Raw genomic sequence first — 25223 nt, 5'->3', positions numbered from 1 at the left:
CACTGCGACCAGTAATTTGATCTATTGTAGTATATCCCATGTCCTTCGTTTAGTGCATGTCGTATTACCAACAATCAATACGAAACAAACGATTTTAAATTGGCTCACTACTTGACTAGCCTATTGGTCCCAAGCAAACGATTAACGTACCCCATTCTAGTCGAAATTTTAGTACTACGCAATGTTTGTTTTGATTCGCTATGAAAGTTTGACAGATAAAATGAGGGGTTATTCGTTTTTCCTCTGTTTCGAGGGGTGAATCGATTAGCTTGGGACCGAAGAGAGTACCAGAGCTGAGCCAAAAAGTTGAGCACGTTATTTCGGGACCTTCTAGTCTTAGAGTTACCTCTATGGTATTACTCCATCACTATTGAGAAATGATAAAGTATTCGCTTTTTTTTACAGTTGTCATTCTTGCATTTATCTCTTATAAATAATTGACTCTAATTGAAAGGACCCGCTATTTATATCCTTCGGAGTGTTGAGACACCCACCAAAGGTGCGCCTCTCTGTCAGTTAAAATTGGATTCCTTAGCAACAAAATTAAGGAATGACACCGAGAATGACCATGCATCAGACCCTAGTCTTAATCACTTTAAATTAGGGAACAACGAATAGAGATTTTCACGTCCGGTTGTATTGGTGCGATATGTGAAAGCGTGTTAGTGAATATCCGAGGAAAATACATAACAAATCGATGTCAAACTCATTTTGACAGATCTACTTTCATACATTTTTTAGGTTAGCCAGAGGAAAATAATAAACAACTTTACACGGCGTTGCTCCCCCTAGTGTACGTGCGGTAAACGTCACTAATCTCTATAGAAGATTAGCAATCACATATATGAAGACTAACTTTCCATTCATCTCGATTTGCACGAATCTTCTTTGGTTCTGTAGATTATCGGTGAAAACGGACTTGATCTCGAACGGCTTCCGCTTCTTGAAATTCCTCGCTTTTTTGGCACTCATATATCAAGAACAACATGTGAAAAGGGCATACAAGCTTTTTGTAAACAAAACCTTCTTATGCCCTTTTCTCGTCACCCATATGACACCAACTCAAACCATCTACATCACCGTGTAGGGGAAACTTTTCCCTTCCTGATGATATTGTTGGTTTGCATGGGTGACCCTCGGTTGGTGGGAAATGGGCTTACAAAGGTTTGTTTACAAAAAGCTTGTATGCCCTTTTCACATGTGGCTCTTGATATGTACCTTCCATGTGACCAAGCTGACCGCATTCCTTGCATTTCCATATGTACCGTTGGCTGAGCGCATAGAACCAAAATTTCAACTTCCAACACGTCATTCTCTTCGGTTGACGATTCTGTTGTCTGAATGACTGGCTGCTTTGCGGAGGACTGCTTGCGCCGAACCAACTTGATAGTTACAGCTGCTTATGCGCCTTCAATCATGGCAGTGTCAAGCTTAATGCTCTCAAGAGTCGTTGACACTCTGCTCCATAGAAACATGACGATTTTCTTCCATCCGAATCAAGTACCATAAAGTCGAGAAATCAGAAAACCCACCATTGGCAGCATCGAAAATCTCCACCAGAATTGACTGAAATCTCCTCCGTCGACAACGTCTGAAAAAGCAAATGGAACTTGGCAACATCGAAAATCTTCACCGAAATTGCCTGGAGCCTACTTCGTCGATAATATAAAAAAAATCAACCGGAACTTTCGTCATCGAAAATCTTCACCGGAATCGTTTAGAACTTGCTCCGTCGACAACGCCTGAAAATCAACAATCAATACGAAACTAACGATTTTAAGTTGGCTCACCAGTTTAGTAGCCTATTGGTCCCAAGCAAACGATTAACGTACCCTATTCTAGTTGAAATTCTATTACTACACTATGTTTGTTTTGATTCGCTATGAAAGTTTGACAGATAACATCAGGGGTGTGTGGATTCATGCAGAACATGCAGGGGTGAGTGAAATAGCTTGGGACTGCTTGGGACCGTTGTTCTGGTACTGAGTGAGCCAATAATAATAATGATTTTCTTCGGGACCCAGTGGTCTTAGAGTTACCTCTATGTGAAAATTCCACCAGAATCTACGGATCTTTCGTCGACAGCATCCGAAGTCTCCACCGGAATCGACTGGAAGCTTCTACGTCGAGATCCGTGTTGAGAACGTAAGCAAAATCCATGGCAGCATTGAAAATCTCCACAGAAATGGAAAAGAACCTCCTTGGTCGACGTCAGAAATCCATCGGATCTTTGGTTGGCGGCATCCGAAATCTCTATCGGGATCGACTGGAACCTCCTCTGACAAAAATTCAGACAAATCCACTGGAACTTTCGTTGGCAGCATCGAAGGCGGCTCGAACTAAAGCACACTAGTTAAGGTTCAATTTACTTTGATGCATTTTTTAAAAATTCAAAAGCAGTTTTTTTCGACGCATTATTTTAGATTGCAAAAAGCTCGCGTCATTTGTTGTAAAATATCAAAAGGAATCGAATAGTGCGAGCTTTTTGCAATCTGAAATAATGCGTCGGAAAAAACTGCTTTTGAAATTTTCCATAAAGCATCAAAGTAAATTGAACCTTAAGCACGCAGAAAAATGGATTGCACGTTCAACAAAATATTGGGTCAAAATCAACAAACATGTTTGTTATCTGAGGGCTAACAAACAATTTTATTGATTTCAACCCGGTATGTTTATTGATTCTACAATCGTGATAGTTATCACCACCACTAGATATGATTGTCGTTACAACAATCTTTTTTGGTTGGGTCCACAATCATGTTTGTTAAATCAATTATAATGTTTAGTTGAACTGACAATGGTAGGTTATTAGAATTAACAAACATTTTGTTAACTTAATAATGTTCGGTAAGGACTTTTTTGCTCACAAAAAAAAGTTCATGTTTTGTTTTTTATTGAATTTTTATTGTTATTCTATATTTGCATTGAAATTACATTGCTGCCTTCCCAACTAACATTTTCAGTTTTATAAGCCAACTTTTCCAGCATTGTGCTGTAAAGTAGCTGAAACAAAGCTGCAGATACAGCTACAAGCAGAAGCTGCAAAGTAGTTTTGGAGACCGTTTTCTCAACTTTCTCACAACCATTATTCAATTTGTCATTCGCACTGAATAACATCAGCCAATAAACGCTAATGTCACTTCTATACACACACTAATCAACTTTCAACTTGTAGCTGCAAAACAAAGCTAACAAAGTGAATATATTACTCATTTGATGGCTTCTACACAACCAACCACTCTTGCTGAATAACATAAACATCAAAAGTGCTTTTTCAACAGCTAAACAACCTGTACTCAGCTAATTAACTGTGTTAGTGATACTTTGGAAGCATTTTTACAGTCAACTAGGTTTATTTTTAGACGTGTGCAGTTTAACAGCTTTTACTCTGCTCTTTTATAACTAGTCGAGAAAATTGATTCATGTGTACTATTATAAAGCCTCTACTCAGCGATTTTGTTGTAGAAGGGAATGTTGATTTGTTTACATAAGTTCAAAGTGTTGGTGTAGCACAGTTGGTAGTGTCAACGTTTGCCAATGAGGTCGTCTGGAGTTCGATTCTAGGTTCCGGTGCAGGGTAAATAATTTGGTGATGATTTTGTAGCTAATTTCGATTAATTTGATTCACAGCAAAATAAACTCAATAAATTCCTTCATAAAAAAGCGTAAACAGTATTTAACTCGGTTTCAAGAGAAAGCTGTGTAGTGATTATTGGATAACCGGGAAAAGGTTGAATAAGCGACTTTCAAGTTCACACACAACTAAACAGCAGGATAGCAGCTGTATAGAAGCGTTAATGGATATGCGATAAGAGCTTCTCCCGACCGTTCCAACAGCCATAAGTAGCTGACTAAGTTCGCCAGATTTGCTTGTATAGAGGTTGAGTAAAGGTTCCCTCATATCGTATAACGTTTGAATACAGCTTGAGACTGTATAAATGAAATGAGTAAAGCGTTTACATTGCGAAAATTGTTAGTTGGGTAGTCGAGAAAAGTGATTCATGTGCATTGCACTATTAGACAGCCTCTACTCAACGGTATTGTTGTAGAAAGTCATGTATATTTGTTTAACTCAGTTCAACGTGGTGGCGTAGCGAAGATGGTAGTGTCAAGGTTTGCCAATACGGTCGTCCAGAGTTCGATTCCAGGTTCCGGTGCAGGGTAAATAATTTGGTGGTGTGCTTTATAACGAATTTCGAATAATTTGATTCTCGCATCAAAATAAACTCAATCAATCTCCAACAAAAAAAGCGTAGATAATATTTAACTCGGCTTCAAGAGAAAGCTGTGTAGTGATTATTGCATAATCGGGTAAAGGTTGAGTAAGCGCCTTTCAAGTTCACACACAACTAAACAGCAGGATAACAGCTGTATACAAGCTTAAATAGATATGCAATAAGAGCTTGTTCCAACCGTCACAACAGTTAGAAGTAGCTGACTAAGTTCGCCAGATTTGCTTGTATAGAGGTTGAGTAAAGGTTTCCTCATATCGTATAACATTTGAATACAGCTTGAGGCTGTATAAATGAAATGAGTCAAGCGTTTACATTGCGAAAATTGTTAGTTGGGTTGTCCTTACGTGACAGAAGCTTGAGGTCAGATGAATTGTACTTTTCCATGATCGATCTTCATTCTGCAGAGTGAGTGAGTAGATAGGATGCCGTACACTCTTCTCGAGATACTGAGGTTTTCTCAACGTGTGCGACAGGAGTTGACGTGTGTGACAGGGTTGGAAGACCCTGAAACATGAAAAATTGTACCTGTTACTACGGTGAATAGGAATTGAGGAGGAATAGCAAAAACAGTTTTCAAGCGATGTACAGGGTAGGCCCAAATAACTGACTCACTTTTTTGCTTCAGAGTAAAGTTCTTCTGGATTATGCGAGAGCTATCTGGTGGCTAACACATGAAAGAGTGACTGATTAAAATGTAAACAAACTACTGTGCGCTATATTACATTAACAGGAAGTGCCTCAGTTAGAGATGGATTTCAAAAGAAAAAGGATTTTGCAGTTGCATTTGGAGGGTTAGTGTGCTTACCAGATATTGGCTGAGATCAGGAAGGAAGGAATATGTCGCACATTAATCGACCGGACGTTGAGAAGATGGAGGACGGAGGGGACCATCGTTCCGAAATTAAAACCTGGTCGTCCACGCAGCGTACGCACTAAACAGCTTGTGAAGGTAGTACGAGAACGAATTCAACGAAATCCTTGTCGATCGTCATATAAACTCGCTCAGGATCTGGCGGTTTCCAGGAAAATTATCAGATCAATTCTCAAAGACGATTTGGGATAGGTGCCGTACAAGAAAAGAAGAATTCATGGACTTTCAGAAGCTAACAAGAAGAACCGAATTATTCGTTGTCGTGAACTGCTTCGCCAGCACAGTGATTCCTTGATCGTTTTTTCGGACGAAAAAAAACTTCGTATTGCAGCAAAGTTTCAACGCTCAAAACGACAGGGTCTATGCAGCGATGATTTAGGATATCCCTTCTTCAATTCACGGAGTCGCGGACTGCTTTTTATTGACAAAGGAGTGAAAATCAACGCGGCTTACTATGTAAGAGAGGTTCTGGAATACCATTTGAAGAAGCATGCTTCAACGATGTTCGGTAACCGCAAATGGGTGTTCCAGCAGGATTCTGCCCCGTCCTATGGAGCAAAGATTACCCAAGCATGGTGCACCGCAAATTTACCAGATTTCATTCCTATACACACAAAAAATAATCGTTAATAAATCTAAAAAAAAACATTGGTAAAATTAAAAGTTAGCGTTGGTTCTTTTTGGTAGAAAGTATTTAGCATTCAAAACTAAAGTCCCCTTACTGTCAATTCAAAAGTAGCTCTCTTTCTACTTTTAAAAGTTGAAACTTTCAAATCGAATTGTAGAACTGTCAAACTGAAAGCCTATAGTTTTTAAATTGACGTATACACTTCTCCTCAAACCGTCGTTAAGAGCGGACCACACGAACCAAGCCATATAGTGCGTCAAGTGTAGTGAAGCGAATTTTACAAACCGCGTGCGTTGGGATTGATAAAAAATTTCTTTATTTTCCTTTTAATTCGATAAATTAACAGTTTTTTTCTTAGTGTAAATACTTGTAATATCAAATAGAGTGATATTCTTTAAGTGATCGTTAGTTTTTAAGGTGTAAATAGTAAAAAAAGAGAAAAAGTAGGTAATCTTTGAAGTTAGGTTAGGTTAAGTTTTCATGCTTGGGTAAAACCAAGTATGGAAGACACACGGGAAGAAGGTCCCAACTTACCACCAGACAAAGGTAAGGAATGGCTGGAGATATCGTTACCCCTATCTGACAATGACCTCTTTGAGGGATTTCCGGAAGACGAAATGGAAACAAACACAGACGAACAAAGAACAAGGAAAAGACGAGACAAATATACAGAAAACAAAGACAAAAACAAACAACTCAAAAAAACAAAACAATCACAACAACAATCAGAATCAAATTCACAAAAACAAACACTAACTTTTACCACTACAGTCAACTCACAAACACCAAGCACAAGCAAAAATAATACGACCACAAAACCAACAGAAAAAAACAACAAAAATCAACCAGAACAACATAACTGGGTTAAAAACGACCAACACAATGTAGTATTCATTGAACCAATCTCGATTAGAGAAGGTGAAAACTTGCTAGAACCCATGGAAGTGGGTAAATTTTTACATGAAATGAAACTTGACCAATTCACAGAACTCAAACGAGCAGGACAATACAGATATAAACTTACATACAAAAAACCAAAAGACACAGAAAAAATCCTTAATTCAACACAAACATTAAAAAACAATAACTACAAAGCTTTCATTCCAAAAATGTTACTTGAAACTACGGGAATCATTAAAAACATACCTACGACAATCACAGAGCGAGAAATCTATCAAAATGCAGTAAGTGAAAAAAAGATAATCAGAGTAGAAAGAATAAAACGAAGGAAAGATCCGAAAGACACACGATCGGGACTAATCGATACAAGATCTGTGAAAATAACCGTTGACGGTTCACAACTACCAAGAACAATCCAAATATACGGAGTTTATGCGAAACCAGAAATTTACATTTATCCTGTCAGAATTTGCACAAAATGTTGGAGGTTAGGTCATAAAAATGTAGCATGTAAGAGTAAGACGACATGTATTAAATGTGGAAAATACGAGACAGAAGATCACACAGAATGTCAGAAAACGAACAGACGAAAATGTAGGAACTGTGGAGGAGATCATTTACCGACTAGTAAGGATTGCCCAGAACGCATAAGAATGGAACATGTAAATGTTGCAATGACAGTGAACAAAATGACATATCAAGAAGCAGAACAACTATATCCAAAGCCTGAAATTAGCACTAGGAACAGCTATGCTCTTCTGGAGTCTACCGTTGATTTCCCTGAAATGGAACAACCAAGTACGACAAACAGAGAGTTCAGACAAGTAAATAACTCGAACAAGACAAAAATTGACTACAAACAAATTGTGCAAAATCTAACACAAAATAACACACCAAATCAGACAAACAATTATAAACCGGAAATTAAAAAAAATACTTACCCAACAGTAGAAATAATCCCAGAACAGGTCAGAACTATTAATTACAACTCACATAAAGTCACAGAAGCTGAAAAACTACAAACCACACAAAAACAAAACCTTACAATACTACTACAAAACATCTTTTCCAAAATCACGGATAAAAAAATCGTCAACAAGACAGAATCAGATTTACTTTTGATCGAGATTGGTTCAATGATACAAAACTTATTAAGTCTAACAAAAGAACAACATAAAACATAATAAATCTTATTTTGAAGTCATGGATCAATCCTACTTAGGAGACTTAAATATATCCCAATTAAACATTCACAGTTTAAGACCTCTTCATAAAAGAGAAACAATTAAAACATACCTAAAAAACAAAAATATTCACATATTTCTACTTCAAGAAACTTGGCTTAAGCCAGACGAAAAATATAAATTTCTTAACTACAACTTCGTAAAAAGCTGTAGAATAGATGGTTACGGGGGTACAGGAATATTAATTCACCCCACACTCATATTTGAAGAAATTACATTCCCAAATATTGACTTAGAACTAACAGCAGTAAAAATAAAAAATCTGAAACAACCTATAATATTCATATCCATTTACATTCCACCAGACTCTACATTATCAGAAATTAAAAATCATCTAGAAAACCTTTTTAACTATATGGATAAAAGTTCAACCCCAATCCTCTTAGGGGGGGACTTCAATGCCCACAACCCAATTTGGGATAATCAAACTGACAAAACAGATAGAAGAGGAGAGTTCATCAGTGAGCAACTAGAACTCAGTAATATAATATTTCTAAATACAGGAGTTTCAACCCGATGGGAAGACTTGAATCAAAGACCATCAGCAGTAGATCTTACATTTACATCAGCAGAATTAGGAACGAAAATCAGTTGGGAAACCAGTACAGAAGACTTTGGATCAGATCACAAATTAATCGAATGTGTAATAAACGCATTCAATAAATTTGATAATAATATTCCAAAAACATTAATTAACAAAGGAAAAGCAATTCATAATATAAATCAAATTAATCCTAAATCTCTTAAAAATATAAATGATTTAAATAATGAAATTAACGAAGCATTAAAACAAGCTACCTACACAATATACCCAAATAGCAAGAAAAAAATTAAACCTTACTGGAATGAAACATGAATGTATGAATGAACATAAAAAAACTTTACGAAACAAAAAATAAAAAACATATTAAATTCAGACAAAATCTAACCCTAGAAAACAAACATGAATTTAAAAAGGCAGAAAGAAATTTTAAAGTGGCACTAAAGAAAGAAGTAATGCAATACAGAAGCAATATGTTACAGGAAATCAATGAAAATACAACTATTGATAAAATGTGGAAAATAGTAAGATGTGTCAGTGGTACCTACAAAAATAAAGATAATATAGAACTATTAAATAATAAAACTCTAGCAAATAAATTTCTAGAATTAAACTTCAAACAAGAAAGTAACACAAATTTACAATTCTACAATTACAACGTAGAACAAGAAAAATATGTACAACCATTAAACATTGAAAATATGATGAAAACAATAAAAGAGAAAAAAGATACGTCTGCTGCTGGACAAAATAAATTGTCATATTATTTCTTAAAACAAATAAAATCTGATCTATTAATACGCATACTTGAGCTCACAAATGAAGTTTGGATGACCCAAAAAATACCAGATGAATGGCTAATCATAAAAATAATACCAATCCTAAAACCGGGCAAAGACAAAACATTAGAAACATCTTATAGACCAATAGCACTTATCAATATAAATTTAAAAATAATAAACTGTGAAGTTAAAAAAAGAATTAACTCTTTCATAGATGAAAACGAACTAATACCCAAACTTTCATTTGGTTTTAGAGAAGGCTATTCGGCAATAAATTGTATTAATTATATTAACTCCGTAATAACAGAAGCAAAACGCTCTAAACAAGTCATAGCTACAATTTTTTTAGATCTCACAAAAGCTTTCGATTCGGTAGACATAAACATATTATTAAAACAACTAGATAATCTTAAAATACCAAGAAAAATAGTTGCTTGGTTGGAAACATATTTAAAAAAACAGAACAATCACAATCGAAACCACACAGGGAGAAATAATTAAAAATACTAATAAAGGACTGCCTCAAGGATGTCCCCTATCACCAATTTTATTTAATTTATATACCAGGAACCTTCATGAAATAACGAACGATAAAATAATTTTTGTACAATTTGCAGACGACTTCTCAATAACAATACTAGGAGAATCACGTGAAGAAGTAGAAATAACAGCAAATATAATACTAAACCAACTTAAAGACCAATTGAAGTCACTAAAAATAGACGTCAATCCTGATAAATCAGGGGTTATATTATTTAACTCAAAGAAAAATGATAATATTATAATAAAAATCAACGAAAAACAAATAGAACAAAAAGAACAACAAAAATACCTAGGTTACATAATCGATAGTAAAATGTCACATAAAATGCACATAAACTATCTAAACAATAAAATTAAAAAACGATTAAATATTATGAAAATGATCTGCAAAAAGCAGGATGGAGCACATCCTAAAACAGCACTAAAAATAAACAAAGCAATAATAAGAGCGCAAATAGACTATGGAATAACAATATATGGGGGAGCAGCAAAGACAAACTTAACGAAAATAAACTCAACATTCAATGCCTCACTTAGAACATGTTTACGTCTTCTAAAATCAACACCGATAAATGTATTGTACGCGGAATCAGGGGAAATCCCGATTCAATGTAGGGCAAAATGGCTTGCAAAGAAAGAAGCAATAAAAACATTTACATATAACAAACCGTTAGTTAACATAACTCAGAAATTCCTAGAAATAGATAAACTTCCTAAGCACTACACTTTTTTGGAACACACGATATTTGAAAATAATTACCTAATCATTTTAACACACAACTCAACACAAACAACAAAAAATATAAAAAAATATATAAATGAAAACATTAAAACAAACATACCAGGTCTTAAAATTAACGATATGAATAATGATACAATAAAAACCATTTTCATAAACTTTTTAAATGAAACATATGATAATTTTTATAAAATATATACCGATGGATCGAAAACAAAAGAATCATGTGGAATAGGAATATGGATCGAGAATAATAACGAAAAAATTAAGTGCAAAGTCAGTAAGGAACTATCGATTATGAATGTAGAATTAATGGCTATAGACATGGCTTTGGACATCACAAACACAAAAATCGAAAACCAATTTGTCATATGCACAGATTCAAAATCAGCATTAACCAGCATAAATAATAAAAACTTAAAAGATAATTTTTTAATTCACAATATCATCACAAAACTAAACACAACAAATAAAACGATAAAACTACAGTGGGTTCCAGGACATAAAGGAATATTAGGAAACGAGAAAGCAGACATACTAGCAAAAGAAGGATGTCAAAGTACTCAAAGTATAAATTCAAAAATACCATTGGGAGACTCTCTCAATTTAGCTAAACACGAAACTATAGAAGATTGGATACAAGAATACACTACACTTTCATCACAGAAAGGCAAATTACACTACAATTTATTAAAAGACCCGACACTAAAACCATGGTTTGATAAATATAATTTAGCTACACACGAAATAGTCACAATAGGTAGACTAAGAACTTTTCACACACTAACTAAAGAAAAATTATATTCATGGAACCTGGTTAGAGACGACAAATGTGACACATGTGGGGTAAAAGAGGATATCAACCATATTCTATTTGTTTGCTTAAAATATTCTAGAACAAATTACAAAATTTTAAATGAATTCAACAATATTGAAGAATTATTACTTAATTCTGACTACAGAGATTACAAAAAAATAGCAAAATTTATTTCCTTAAACAAAATAACACTATAAAAACTAGATTTCACGTAGGTGTATCACTCTATAATCATATCATATATTCAACTGTTCATTAAATCGAAGAAAAAAAATAAATAAAGAGATCGCGACCGACGATCCAATAAATAAACATGATTAAAAATAAAAACGAAATCGCTTCATGACTTGACCACACTTGGCAGTATGGACCAACTATGGTCCCGCCACCAAAAGGAGAAGAAGAAGAAGAAGAAGAAATTGACGTATAACAAATTTTAATTCAAATTATAAGCATTTTAATAGCAATTACATACGTTTATATCTTACATGTGAATTAGTTTTAAATCAATTACTTTTATTTTTTAAAAGAAATAACCAGGGAAATTCCTTTTATTCTAATTTATTTTTTATAATAATTATATTGTCCATTTCAAAGCAGCAGAAGTGACGCTCCCGATGCTTTTACAATATGAATTATATTATTTTACAGATTGTTGATCAAAGCTGGAATAATTTGCTTCTGACGGACTCGGTGTGGCGGTGTGGGGGTACTTGAATGAAAGTGGCATCTTGATGGGGGTGAGAGTCGAGGTGGGAGTAACCTTCCTTTCCGGCAAGCCTGTGGCTGCTGAAAATTAAAACATCTCAATTAGAACAATCGGAAATTCATTGAAAATTATACCAAATTACCGTCAATTCCAGCACATGAATAGTTTCTTTTGCCCGAGAGCGCCATCATTGCCGCCATGTTATGATAGAGTTTATGTTTCATCTAAGATTGCTTCCCTCCGTTGGCTGCTTTGACGATCACCTGCAATCCGATGAAAATGAATTAGAGGTGCCGTACCACTTTTTGGGAACCAATTCCAGTTCGAAAGAGATACCGACGGAAGAGTAATGTGGAAACGTAGAAGACACGGTTTATTTTTCACGCTTTCGAATTTAGCGGCAAACGAAGGTTAAGTGATGCCAAAATCTTTGCAATAACGAGGAAGTTTTGAAAGATCTGCGACTTTTATTTAAAAAAAATAACTTTTGAAATTACAAGTTGAAATTGAAAGAAACACTGTTAATCCGAAAAAAATGTTTTGATTTTGAATATTTTCGTTGTTAAAACTACAAAATAGGAGAAACTTTTAAATTGAAGTTTCGTTATTTTTATAGGAACAATTTTTGTTCTTTGTGTGTAAGGAGCTATGGCCAGCTTCTTCGCCAGATGCAAACCCTCTGGATTTCTCTATATGGGGAATCATGGAAGCACATTTTCGGGATCTTAAGCCAATGGGTATAGAAAAATTCAAGGATACTATACAGAAGATATGGGATGAAATTCCCGAAAATTAGATGCGTGCCGCTGGTAATGCCTTTCCGAAGCGAAGGGCAATAGTTAAAGCAAAAGGCGATAGAATCCAAAAGTAAATATGTACATTTAGACTACAAAATGTAATAAAGAGAATAGAAGAGAACCATTAAAACCATTTGTCTTTCCTTGGGAGATCCGATCCTTAATTCATGCGTCACTTATTTGGGCCTACCCTGTAAACAATGGGTTTAAATTGACAAGTTGGAGTACATGTTTGGCAATACATGTTTATTCCATCCACTTTATGCTACGTTATAAGTGGTTAAAAGTCTTAAGTTATCTGTTAACACATACCTGATTATATCGCCACTGGTTCAGTCCGTGGATAACCTTAGTACTTTCAGCTAGGAACGGCGCCTGGATTAGCTCTTCACTTCCTTCCTCTCTATAAGCCGGAGCGAAGGCAACGAGTACTTATTTCCTGATAAAAAAAGCATCGCCCATTTTTTAATTTGTTTTTGTTTTTTTGTGGATTTTTTTCTTTGGGTGATACTTACTGATGAATGCGGTAATAACCTCCAAAACAAGTCGAATTGCTTCAACAGCTTAACCACCTCCAGCTCTTCAGGGTCCAGTTGATCAAACTGTACTTCCTCAAGGAATTGCTCGACGAGCGATTCCGCATCCGCTTCCGCAATTTCTGAATTCTCGTTCATTTTGCGACAAAATGGTGCCAATATTTACACTCTACATTTTTTTGTACACGCTTCGAAAAACATACTCACTATCAACAAAATAATTTGTAAATTCGAATAACATCATTGTCGGTTCTACAAAATACGTTTGTTGAAACGGTAAAATGGGATTGTTGATTTAACAAACCAGAGGGGTTGAATTTAACAAATCATTTTGTAGATCCAACTTTGCACAATTTCTGTGCGTGAGACTGAGAGGACTTTGGCTCGAACCTCCTTCTGTGGGAACGTTTGCAATCAAAACATTCGTGACTTGCGCTTCGCTCGCGCAATGAGTTTGACAGAATAGAACCACAAACGAAGTGAGCCGAGGAGGAAGACAGTGAGAAACTCAGAGCAATCCAGAGTAACTCTGAGGAACTCTCTTGCTCTCTGATGAACGGTTGTTTTGACAGCGCAGCCCAAGCAATCACATTTATCGGAGTTTGGAACTCGCAGGACTTATCCTCAAGTACATGTGATCACCGGAGCTGGTTGCTGGAAGGAAATATCTATCTATTCACTTACTCTAAGCATCTGGATGCTCAGTAGTATTAAGGTGGCAAGATCCTGTACAATTTCAATACCATTGCAAAACGAAAAGTGTCCTCCAGGAAGCCATAGCCAAAACCTCTATGACAAATGCAACGGTACGGTTTCTGATTGTAAATCCTAAGTTCTCACCAGCAGCAGTCCAATCACGACCCTACCAATTAATTGCAAGTTGCACCATGTCCTTCTTCCCAGGTCAGTCAATGCCCGTGTCCAGGACTAATCTGCACACCAACAACAGCAAAGGAGTCGCATGGGGATTTGTAATTTTCAGCTTTATGTTATGGTTGAGGTCCTCAATTTAAGGATATGATTGCCAGCAGAGTTGATAATAGAAGAGTTAAGGCCGGACAGTAGTCATGGATGACATATGGGTTGAGTGGGAGGGACAAGGAAACAACTGGTAGAAAACGAGATCATTTCCATTATTTAAGGACACTTATGACAGAATCCATTTTCCACACAATTTAGTTTGACCACTTCGCAATTTCACGGGTACACATCTGGCGATCTACTTAATGGACAAAGTTCAAAATTAATCTACATGTCTGCTGCAGAGAGGCAAGCATTTCATGAAATGTGCCCACCTGTATGACTTCTGGATTGACAGTGCCAGTGAAAACGCGAGTTGGTGAAAATGGTAATGACGGTTTGATATCTGTCAAATTGCACGACATTTTTTTAGTACATCATCATTTTTGTAATTGCGGATCTTAAAACTAGGTGTCACATTACCAGTTTTGGCTTTGCTTTGATTCGCCAATAGGGGGACGTTACTGGGCGAACGTATAGAAACGCGAGAATTTTTACAACAGGGAATCAATTTTCTTGTATTTTGACAGTCGACTGCGTCGCCCATAATGAAATAGTTTTTTGCACGATCGTTTCCGCGAGAGAAGAAGAACACGTCACACACAAAACGAAGCCAGTAGTCTCCTCTTTGATTTGACAGCTATTTGAGAATCAAAGTGACGATTGACTCACAGATAGCGAGTGGCTGAAAATGGTATTGACGTTTTGATATCTGTCAAATTGCATGATTTTTTTAGTACATCATCATTTTTGTATTTGCGGATCTTAAGACTAGGTGTCGCATGACCAGTTTACAGCTTCTGGTATGTAACTGCTTCAAACATGTAAATGCTACAAGCTTGTCATGTTAGTTTATTTGCAAGTCATGTAAACTTACATGATGATTATGTACATGGTAAATGATTTCGAATTACAAGTTTCTCCATTGACATTGAATCACAAGTTACATTGACAAAAAGTTCATACAGTGTTCACTCGGCTGTCGACAAAAGCAGGCCACTCTCGATGTGTGCCACGCGATTGTCTGTTTTCTCGGCAGCATTGTTCTTCATCAGCAGTTCTTTCGGTCAATGCGTCGTCGACTTTGGAAAGTAGCCGTTTAGTGATGAATGGAAGCGCTCTGACCCACGTTGATAATACAGCCATACAATAAAACCACTGGAAGCGAGTCCCGTTCCGATCGAGGAGGCTTTTTGGATAGCGGAGGATAAAGTGTTTATTGTTTTGTACCTTCTGACTATAGTTTTAAGATGTATTGTATAGTGACCAAGAATCCTCGGCTCTATAAAGTTAATTCGATGGACCCTTATCGAATAATTTAATAAACAACAAAAAGTTCATACGAAAAAGATCGAATTTCAAATACCTTTTTTTTTGCTGTGCGGATTCTTCCTTAAATATTGATTGAGATTTTTTCCGGCTTTCAAATGAAATTCTCTCTGAATCTCGGGAAGAGATTCTCCCCGAATCACGTAAAAGATTTTCCCTTGCGTCTCGAATTAGATTTTCTTTTAATCTCGAATGAGCTTTTATGGATCTGCATTCAGAAATTCTAGACGCAAAACAGCCTAGCAACGATCTCTGATATTGTCTTCGCAAAAATCATTCTGTAGTGCAAGTCAATCGATCATACCGCTAATCCGTCAATGGATGTACAGTGATTTAAACCCGATAAGTTCCTTTTAACGATTTACTTTTACTAGCCAAGCATTTTACGAATGTGTCCAACCCTTTTCTGCACAGAACTTTAAAGCACTTAAAACTGAAACAATCCAACAAGCCGATCATAATGCTAAACGAAATGGGCATTAAACACTGTATATGATAATAAACCGTTTTTCATTGGAAACCATGTAGACTCGGGTCTGTATGCCGTTTGCCATGCTCCATCTTCCCAAGAGCAGTAGTGTAGTGCTACCCCCAAAGTACAGACCCTAAATGGCTGAATGCCAAATTTCATTATTTTTATGATCTCCGTACAATTATTTATCGTGTGTCGCCTGCTTCCAGCCAGTGCCGCCTCCCTTTAACCCGATTCTGGGTGATGCGGAGTGAATTCATTCATCGTCATCAGTTGGCGTCAAACGCTGTCAAACTGCATGTATCATAAAGCCGTGACTCTTCCATTGTTTGTTTACGTTCGTAAATTCACGAAAGAGAAGAAAGAATCGTAATGAACCGTTTTAAGATGGAAAAGTTTAGAGAAATAATTGTGAAGCTTTGACAAAAAAAATGTGGCTTACATTTTCATATTAATAGACTGCATTTCTTCATGCTGATATGGTAAAATATTGATTCGATTTGTCCGCCCGAAAGTGGTTCGATTTCGGTGTCCGTCTCCGCATCACCCAGGCCCGATTTAAGCGACAAAACCTGCTCGCACTCTCATGCTGATTATTTGCTTTTGTACATCCGGAGCTGTGTGTAAACACTAATGCATCACACGCACACAATTATGAATGTGTCTCTCCCCTTTCGTGCTTCACGGCGCACCAGCGAGCCCTTGCTTGGAATCTTGGAGGACCAGATCCGAACGCAACAACGATTAATCTTGCTTCTTGTTTCGCAGTGGGTAACTTGGGTTCCTCCGCTCAAAGCACACTAAATCACTTCTTGCTGACTCATTTCCCTGAAAATTTCGCCAGAGCAATGAACTCCGGCGCTCCGGAGAGTCAACATCAACAGTCGGTTCGTGTTCGTCTCTTTATCACCAGAAATTTAATTATTGTTGGAGCAAATATTGTGATAGGCCTAATAAAAAGCTCCGACTTTGTGGGGCTGCCTTTTCGGTACGCAGGAAGGGTGCGGGTGGGTAATGGAACTGGACGGAAGTGATAAGAAGCCGGTCCTTCCAAGAACGGACTAATGTGTCAGACCCCTCTGACGACGGCTGCCGATAAGAGCATGTGTCAAAATATTCAGCACCAACACCGAAAGGTCGCTTTTTCTTTGTTCTTGTGGCGACTCCCTGATAGAAATTAAGATGAGGAATTTGTCTACGAAATTGCTGAACAACAGCTTCAAGGAACAGCAACATTTTTGCTCGGGATGCGTCAGTCGGATCTCGATAACAAACGGCCAAAAATTCACCACACAGAGCGTAAACACGTTTCAGTGTGAACCGCCGCTACATTAGCGAAATGGGAAAAGTTTCCAACCTGTACGTGGAAAATATGAAAAGTTTGCGAGCATCACATTAAACCGACGAGGGAATCGCTTTGATCCAATCGAGTAAATTTTCCAGAATTAGGATAGTAATGTTTTTGTTTGAAAACGAGTTGGACGCTTTTTGACAGATAAACGATAGATAATTATCGTTTTTTTTTCTGACATTCAGTAGTAATTAAACAAACCGAGCTACGGAAAAATGGCCAACTATTTTCGCTTTGGCAAATGAATAGCAAAAGTCAGACGAACGAACGATGTTCCAATTAAAATATGAAGTGGCTAGACAAGCGGAGATGATGAAGCTGTAAATTCAACTCAATTAAAATTTAATATCCTCGCTCGCTCCATGCTCCATCGTGGTGTAGAAGAAGGCACGTGTCGAAACCGCTCGTCCTCGTCTTGGCACCGTCGTTCGTCATTTCCAGATCGGAATGAATTGCGACTTTGCAGGGTAAAATCCCTCCCATGCTACGCTCTTTGACTGACAAGAACCCGTTAGAAATCGAGGAACCTTGTAGTATTCATGCAATACTATACTAGAAGAGTGAGGCTTCTCCTGAACACAGGCACCGCATATGTGAAGATGTAAATTTATTCGGAAGCTGCAGCAGCTAGGCCCGGAGGCCTGGACTTGTACCACCATCACTACTAGAGGTACACCAAGCCTACCAAAGTTATTTTTAGACTTATCACTGGCTGTGCAGCAGCACCGACCGCTTTTGACGCTCTCGGAAATTGTACAATCGAATGCTGTACTTTTCGTCCCCATACCCATTTGCACACCCCTCGGCCGTACGCGAAATGTATAGGTACAAGAGCTCTAAATAGAAGCGATAAGGAGGAAAGCTTTTCCGGATGGAATTTTATTTGAATTTTAAACTAAAGGTCTCACTTGCCAGCCACGACGATCTGGATCCAAGTTTTTTTTTTATCACCACCCTGTTACGTTCTTTTTACGTCTTTCCATTTCAGATAAAGCCCCCTCGGAGGCAACCTTTCGCGGGACGGAGTTCCTCTCGTACGACCTGGGCCAAACCGGCGGAGAACCGATAGTAAGCGCACAAGACGCCATCACGCTCTACTTCCGGACTCGGCAACCGAATGGGCTGCTGTTCTATACAGGTAAGTGAAATAAAAGGGGGGAGGGGGTGGTTATTCGGTGAGAGAACTGTGTGTGATGCCTCGTCGTCGTCATATACATACCGCATAAATCGAATGCAGTGTTGCCAAATTGGGAAAAAATCGGCAAACGTCGAATTTAGTTACATCAGAATTCAATTGCATCAGCCTTAAACGTCGAATCAACAATTAAATCGAAAAATTCACAACACTAAATTAAACAACAAATTTAAATCTCGAAAAAGAAATTTTCAGCATCTCGATCAGGATCTGGAAATTTCAACGTTGAATCCTGGATTGAGTTGCTTTCCTGAGAACTTTACACTCACATCTCCAGACTTCGGGAAGAAGCTTGTTTCGAGTTCCTTGAATGAGTTTCGCACAGAAGCTCCGAAAAAATCCTCATCGCAGAATCAGTGACGTAGCGAGGGATTAATGCGCTTTTCCCAACTAAGGCTTGTAGCTGCAGGCTTCCTTATACAGAAAAAAAATAGCTATATAAGCCCATTTTTGCCTGTATAAGGTATTCTGCAGCTAAAATTGTTAGTTGGGTTGGCAATCTTTGGAAATGGCGCCCCTTTTCTAATTGAAATAAAAATCTGCATCTGGTGGGACTGCATTCTCATGCCAAATTCTGATTTCCGTGAAATTTGATCGGAATTCTCTTGAAATGCATGTCAGAAGTTCTTTGGAGCTCCTGTCATAATTTTCTAGGAATTATGGACGAAAATCAAATGGAATTGTTATTTGAGTTATTGTCAGAGCTATTTAAACATTTTGCTCAGAAATACTCCAGGGCTGCTCCTTCCAATCCCAATGGAATTCTCTTCAGATTTACTGTACCTTAACTCATAATACCTTGTACAGACATACAAAGTTCTCTGTTGTACTACCGTTGTACCATAGAGGTAACTCTAAGACTAGAAGGTCCCGAAATAACGTGCTCAACTTTTTGGCTCAGCTCTGGTACTCTCTTCGGTCCCAAGCTAATCGATTCACCCCTCGAAACATAGGAAAAACCAATAACCCCTCATTTTACCTGTCAAACTTTCATAGCGAATCAAAACAAACATTGCGTAGTACTAGAATTTCGACCAGAATTTAAAATCGTTAGTTTCGTATTGATTGTTGGTTGTACTCCTTTAAGCTAGTACCACAAATTGTACGTTTTGAGGTACTTGATTAAAGGAGTACAACGGTACTAATTTGTATGTCTGTCTGTGGTATAATGCTCATTCGACGAATGCAGCTTAAGTTCTCCTTGCAAAGCCTTCTAAATTCATTTAAGAATCACCTTGAAATTCTCCACTGAAATCATTAAGAATCAGGATGTAGAGCCGGAGTCGAAGTCGCCTAGTCGGAATCGGAGATGAACGCATTTTTTTTAACTTAAGGAGTTGGAGTCGAAAAAAAGTACCGACTCAGACGTCGCCTCTTAATAAATCATGATTTAAACTAATGCTTCTCGAAATGTGGTCCCCGTCCATCTTTTTTGGCTCTTAATAATTCGATTGGATTTGAGTGACTATCATGCAAATTTATCAGTACTAAAGGGTGTCCACAGTGAAATTGCATCTTTTTCAAAAAGCTGCGACATTTTGCCCTTTGGGTTAATATTTATGAAATTTTGGGTGAGATGGCCTCAGCGTGTGTTGCTTACACTGCGTGAATTTCATTGAGAAATGATTAGTAGTTTTGAAAGTGGAGAGGAAGGAACAGCGAGTGCGCGAGAAAATTATGCACAAGTTAAAAACGTTGGGAATCCAACAATCTACTGTTTCTCGTGTCATAAAGCATTTCGGAGAACGTTTAACTGTCGATCGGAAGCAAGTGATTGCAAGAAAAAGTGTTCCGTACTGCGTTGAAGATCGCAAGCGCTGCTGCCTTAAAACGGAAACCCAACTATTCCGTTCGGGATGTCGCGAAAAAACTGCACCTTAGACTGCCAGCGAAAATGGTAATTTTTAATTTAGCTAACAAACCCCTACAAAATGTTTATTGCCTCGAAAAATGACCCTATGCAAAATTTGAGCTCAATCGGACATGATTTAGGGGTGGCGCAAACGCACTCTCACTCTCGAAAATCTCCCAAGGGGGGGGGGGTACATGAAATTTCGGAAATCAATTTTTTTTTTTTTGTTGCCAAATGTCTTAAAAATGCATGAAACGTCGAGATTTGGTGTTATCTCGAATTTTTTTTTTTTTTCAAAAATCGACTTTTTGGGCCTTGGATTTTTTTTTTCATGAGTTCTATATGGAATATAGAAGATTGATGAGTCGGCTTCTAAAACTGTTCACAATTGTCTTCAACCTGCTTATATATCGAATTAAACCACCATTTCTAATACAAAAAATTCACTAGGGTGGTCCAATTATTCTTCATTAGGGTGGTCCAAAAATCAAAATAGGTATGTAAAAACCATTACTTTTTACCAAACGCATGTATCTGAAAATATCATCATATTGTGTTTTGGAATTTTTAAGAATCCAAACTTCAAAACATTTGATGATATTACTTTTTAGTATCTGAGACCACGTAAAATAGAAGCAACCCTTGGGAGATTTTCGAAACTGAAAAAAGTCAAACTTTGACGCGTTTGCGCCACCCCTAAATCATGTCCGATTGAGCTCAAATTTTGCATAGGGTCATTTTTCGAGGCAATAAACATTTTGTAAATGGTTTGTTAGCGAAATTTCGTCAAGTGCATCAGTTCATTTCATTTGAATCAAAGACTTGTTTCAATGACTCGAAATCTGCATCCTTCGTTTTTTTCCACTTTCACTTCAATTCGGGGATCATTCGACATGTGACGCGTCGCGTATCCAGATAGTATCCACACAATATCGGTTGCCGATAGGGATGTCATCTGGACTATGTAGTAATGAAATGTTCTTTTATATTAAACGAAAATTAAATTAACGAATTCAAGATGGCGGCCACCGGGATAAGGAAAAGTCTCAAATACCCTACAATTTGGGTATTTTCGGAACGGGAACGACGCGAATGTGCCGAAAATCGATGTCTGACGCCATTTTGGAATCCAATATGCCGGCCATCGGGCTCAGAAAAAAATGTAAAATATCCTAAGATATGAAAATCGATATTCGACGCCATTAGTACGGTATTTGACACTTGTGTGTGTGTGTGTGCGTACAATCTAACCCCCACTGTCCGGCAGTGTTATTATGGAAGAAAACTGCTTTTTATTACCAATTAAAGCAGGTTTAGTCCGGGAGTTAGAAGGTGTTAGCTCTATTGCAGCTCCAGTGACCCATTTCAGAATGCCTGGTAATTCACGACCACTCCAAGGTCACTTTTACTTACAATAAGCCCCGCATGTTCACTCTACCTTTATCAAATGGATAATGGTATCATAAACACACTTCCAGATTCAAAAAATATTATTTCCAAATCTGGCACGTATATAGTTTTAATATTGTTCAACTGTATTAAATCGATTTGAAGGAACATTTCTTACCAATTTTGTTTGGAATACCTCTTGATTCATCTGCTGGCAGCACTTACTGGCCCTTACCGGCGACCAACTCGTCTGCCCGCAAAAGCAACAACGCCTAAATCTCAAATCTCTCCGGACGTCCCCTCGAAAATACAATCGAGATATGTATAAGAACAATCTTCAACTGGAACGTACTCACCAAATCAATACATCCGGGAGCACATTCCCGATGCTTATTTTTCTCTCGCATGCCCGTCGTCGGCGAACGGCAAAAAAACGGGAACTCGGTGAGCAATTTTGTGATACGGAATTTTCACTGAACATAAACCGCGAATTTACGAATTTCACCACTCCCAACTGCGAAACACGTTCAGAAGCACTTTTGGTACACTTTCGATCAATTACTTTTGAAAACACAAAAAAAAAAATGCAAGCAGCGAGCCAACATCAACACCGATTGTGCCAAACTCTTTCACGCACCTTGCAGCGCGTAAATAAACTGAAATTAAAAATTATCACTCGCGATGCACTAATTTCTGGTCCGGGAGAAAATCAAATAACGCAGATTGCGACATCTCTTCTGATGCTTGCAAACATGTTGAATCACGTTTTCTTTCCATTAGTACGGTATTTGACACTTCTCCTAAAATCGGAAGCCGCCATCTTGATGTCACTCCGATTCCTAAAATACCCCCATTGATCGATATTTGACAGTATTTCACACTATTTCTGAACAAAAGTCACCATCTTAGCTTTTAACATGGCGTCAAACATTGGTTTCTGGACTCTAGACATTGCTGCAGTTTTGAAAATCTTGGTTTTAAATATGGCGTCTGACATCGATTTTCGGCATATACGTTCTGAAAATTTCCCATATTTTAGTTCTAATTCCCTTATTTTAGGGTATTTGACACTTTTTCTCAAATCGGAAGCCGCCATGTTGGATTTCACAATGACATCGGATATTGATTTCCAGCTTCTAGGCATTAACCTGATTGAAAACTGTATGTATGGATATTTGATAGAATTTTCCATTTTTTCAAAATTTCAAGAATTTAAAAATGGCGTCGGACATTGACTTTTATTCTCTAAACTGCCGCTATTCGCATGTCCGTCCCATAGCGAAAATCAGTAAGCCGAGAAAATCACTTTTTAAGTTTGCTTCGTACCATTGCTTCTTATGTGATGGGACAACTAATTTGACTGTATTTCCAAACTTTTTCAGAACAAAGTTGTTGAGTTCATCCAGTATTGTGAAAATATGCGTGATTATCTAGCATTTGCACTGAAAAACTCATTTTTGACAAAAACAACTATGGGACCGACATGCGAAGAGCGGCAGTAAAGGACATCCCGATTCCAAAAATACCCATATTGATGGGTATTTGTTAGTATTTCCCACTTTTTCTAAATCTGGAAGCCACCATCTTGGATTTCAAAATGGCGTCGCATATCTATTTCCAATCTCTAGTCACCCCGATTTGAAAAACTACCCATATTGATGGGTATTTGACAGTATTTCCTATTGTTTTCTTAAATCGGAAGCCGCCATCATGGATTTCAAAATGGCGTCAGACATCCATTTCCGGCCTCTAGATGACATGCCGATTACTTATATACCATTATTAATGGGTATTTGACAGTATTTCCCACTTTTTCTGACATCGGAAGCCGCCATCTTTGATTTCAAAATGGCGTCGAAGATCGATTTTCAGTCTCTAGATTTCATTCCAATCCCAAAAATACCATATTGATGTGTATTTGACAGTATTTCCCACATTTGTTTGAACCGGAAGCCACAATCTAGGATTTCAAAATGGCGTCGCATATCTATTTCCAATCTCTAGACGTCACCCGATTTCAAAAATACCCAGGGTCGACATCAGTATTTTACCCTTTTTCTGATATCGAAAACCACCATATTGGATTTCAAAATGTCGTCGGATAACGATTTTCAACCTCTAGACGTCACCCCGATTAAAACATTACCCTATTGATCGCTATTTGACAGTATTTCCCATGGAAGCTGCCATGTTAGATTTCAATATGGCGACGATCATTGATTTCAGGACTATACATGTCATCCCGATTCCAAAAATACCCATATTGGTGGGTATTTGACAGTATTTCCCACTTTTTCTGTTATCGGAAGCCATCATCTTGGATTTCAAAATGGCGTCGGATATCGATTTTCAGCCTCTAGACGTCATCATCTTTTTTAAAATGGAAGTCGTCATCTTGGTTTTAAAAATTGTGTCGCATATCGATTTTCGATCTTCAGACGTCACCCCGATTCCAAAAATCCCATATTGATAAATCGTTGTCAGTAGTTCACACTTTTTTCTGGAATCAGATGTCGTCATCTTGGAATTCAAAATGGCGTCGGTCATCGATTTCCGGTCTCTAGACGTCACTCCGATTCCAAAAATACCCTTATTGATGGGTAAACAAACCACCCGACAATGATAAATGTTACATCCACGTGCACAAATCTATGAGCATGCGTTTAAATTAACCGAGTGAACAATTAACAAAAGTCATAAAAACTGCGTGATTTTGGATCGATTGCGCAAGTAAGTTCATTTGACAAACTGGCTATACAAACAGCATGAAAACTGATCGAAAGTGGTTCTGTTGATGTTGAAGAGCATCTGCTCGGAGAGAAGACAGAATGACTTTCAATTGAAAGTGATGATTGACAGCTTCGTCGTCGCTTGACGATTATCGATTGAAAGTGACTTTGTTGGGCCCGGGTCCAGTTACAATTGGAACGAAAAAAGGTTTTAGATCTACAGGAAACTGTTAAAGAGTTTAGTTTTTTTTATTTGAAAATAATGGTTCCGCAGAAACTCGATTGATTTCCGTTGTTTTGTCTTGTTTGTTTTGAACTGATTTGACAGTTCATTTGGATACACGGTCAATAAGATCAACCCAAATTTTAGTTCAGTTACCTCATTAATCGCAAAAAGTGTTAACTCGATGTTTCAGAGTCCCTCAGGAAATAGCAAGTGTTGAAGTTCCCCAAAAAATTCATGACTTGGCTTGTCTTGTCGGAAAACGGAGCAAGCTTTTCGTAACAACTACAACCGTAAATCAATGAGTGCCTGAAGAAACGA

The 25223-nt window shown here is 37.5% G+C and overlaps 1 protein-coding gene and 1 long non-coding RNA gene across 13 annotated transcripts in view; one reads left to right on the top strand and one right to left on the bottom strand.

Annotated features, from left to right (window-relative positions):
* The window catches only part of Nrx-1 (Neurexin 1), a 559574-nt gene that overhangs the window by 338992 nt on the left and 195359 nt on the right, over positions 1-25223 (top strand). For all 12 annotated transcript variants that reach the window (XM_065223155.1, XM_065223149.1, XM_065223152.1 and 9 more), the window contains one exon: positions 18503-18652. In XM_065223155.1, the coding sequence (XP_065079227.1) occupies positions 18503-18652 (150 nt within the window). The remainder of the gene's footprint in view (positions 1-18502; positions 18653-25223) is intronic.
* LOC135702194 (uncharacterized) lies at positions 3897-13461 on the bottom strand. The gene is made up of 3 exons (XR_010517688.1): positions 13322-13461; positions 13119-13245; positions 3897-4739 (listed from the first exon to the last, which is right to left on the bottom strand). It is a non-coding gene; the product is annotated as an uncharacterized LOC135702194 (long non-coding RNA).

This window comes from Ochlerotatus camptorhynchus, unplaced genomic scaffold (assembly GCF_037179485.1).
Source record: "Ochlerotatus camptorhynchus isolate MF236.1 unplaced genomic scaffold, CSIRO-AGI_Acam_v1.1 ptg000185l, whole genome shotgun sequence".
NCBI lineage: Eukaryota > Metazoa > Arthropoda > Insecta > Diptera > Culicidae > Ochlerotatus > Ochlerotatus camptorhynchus.
The sequence above is the reverse complement of the archived record's forward strand: the minus strand, read 5'-3'. Positions and strand labels throughout refer to the sequence as shown.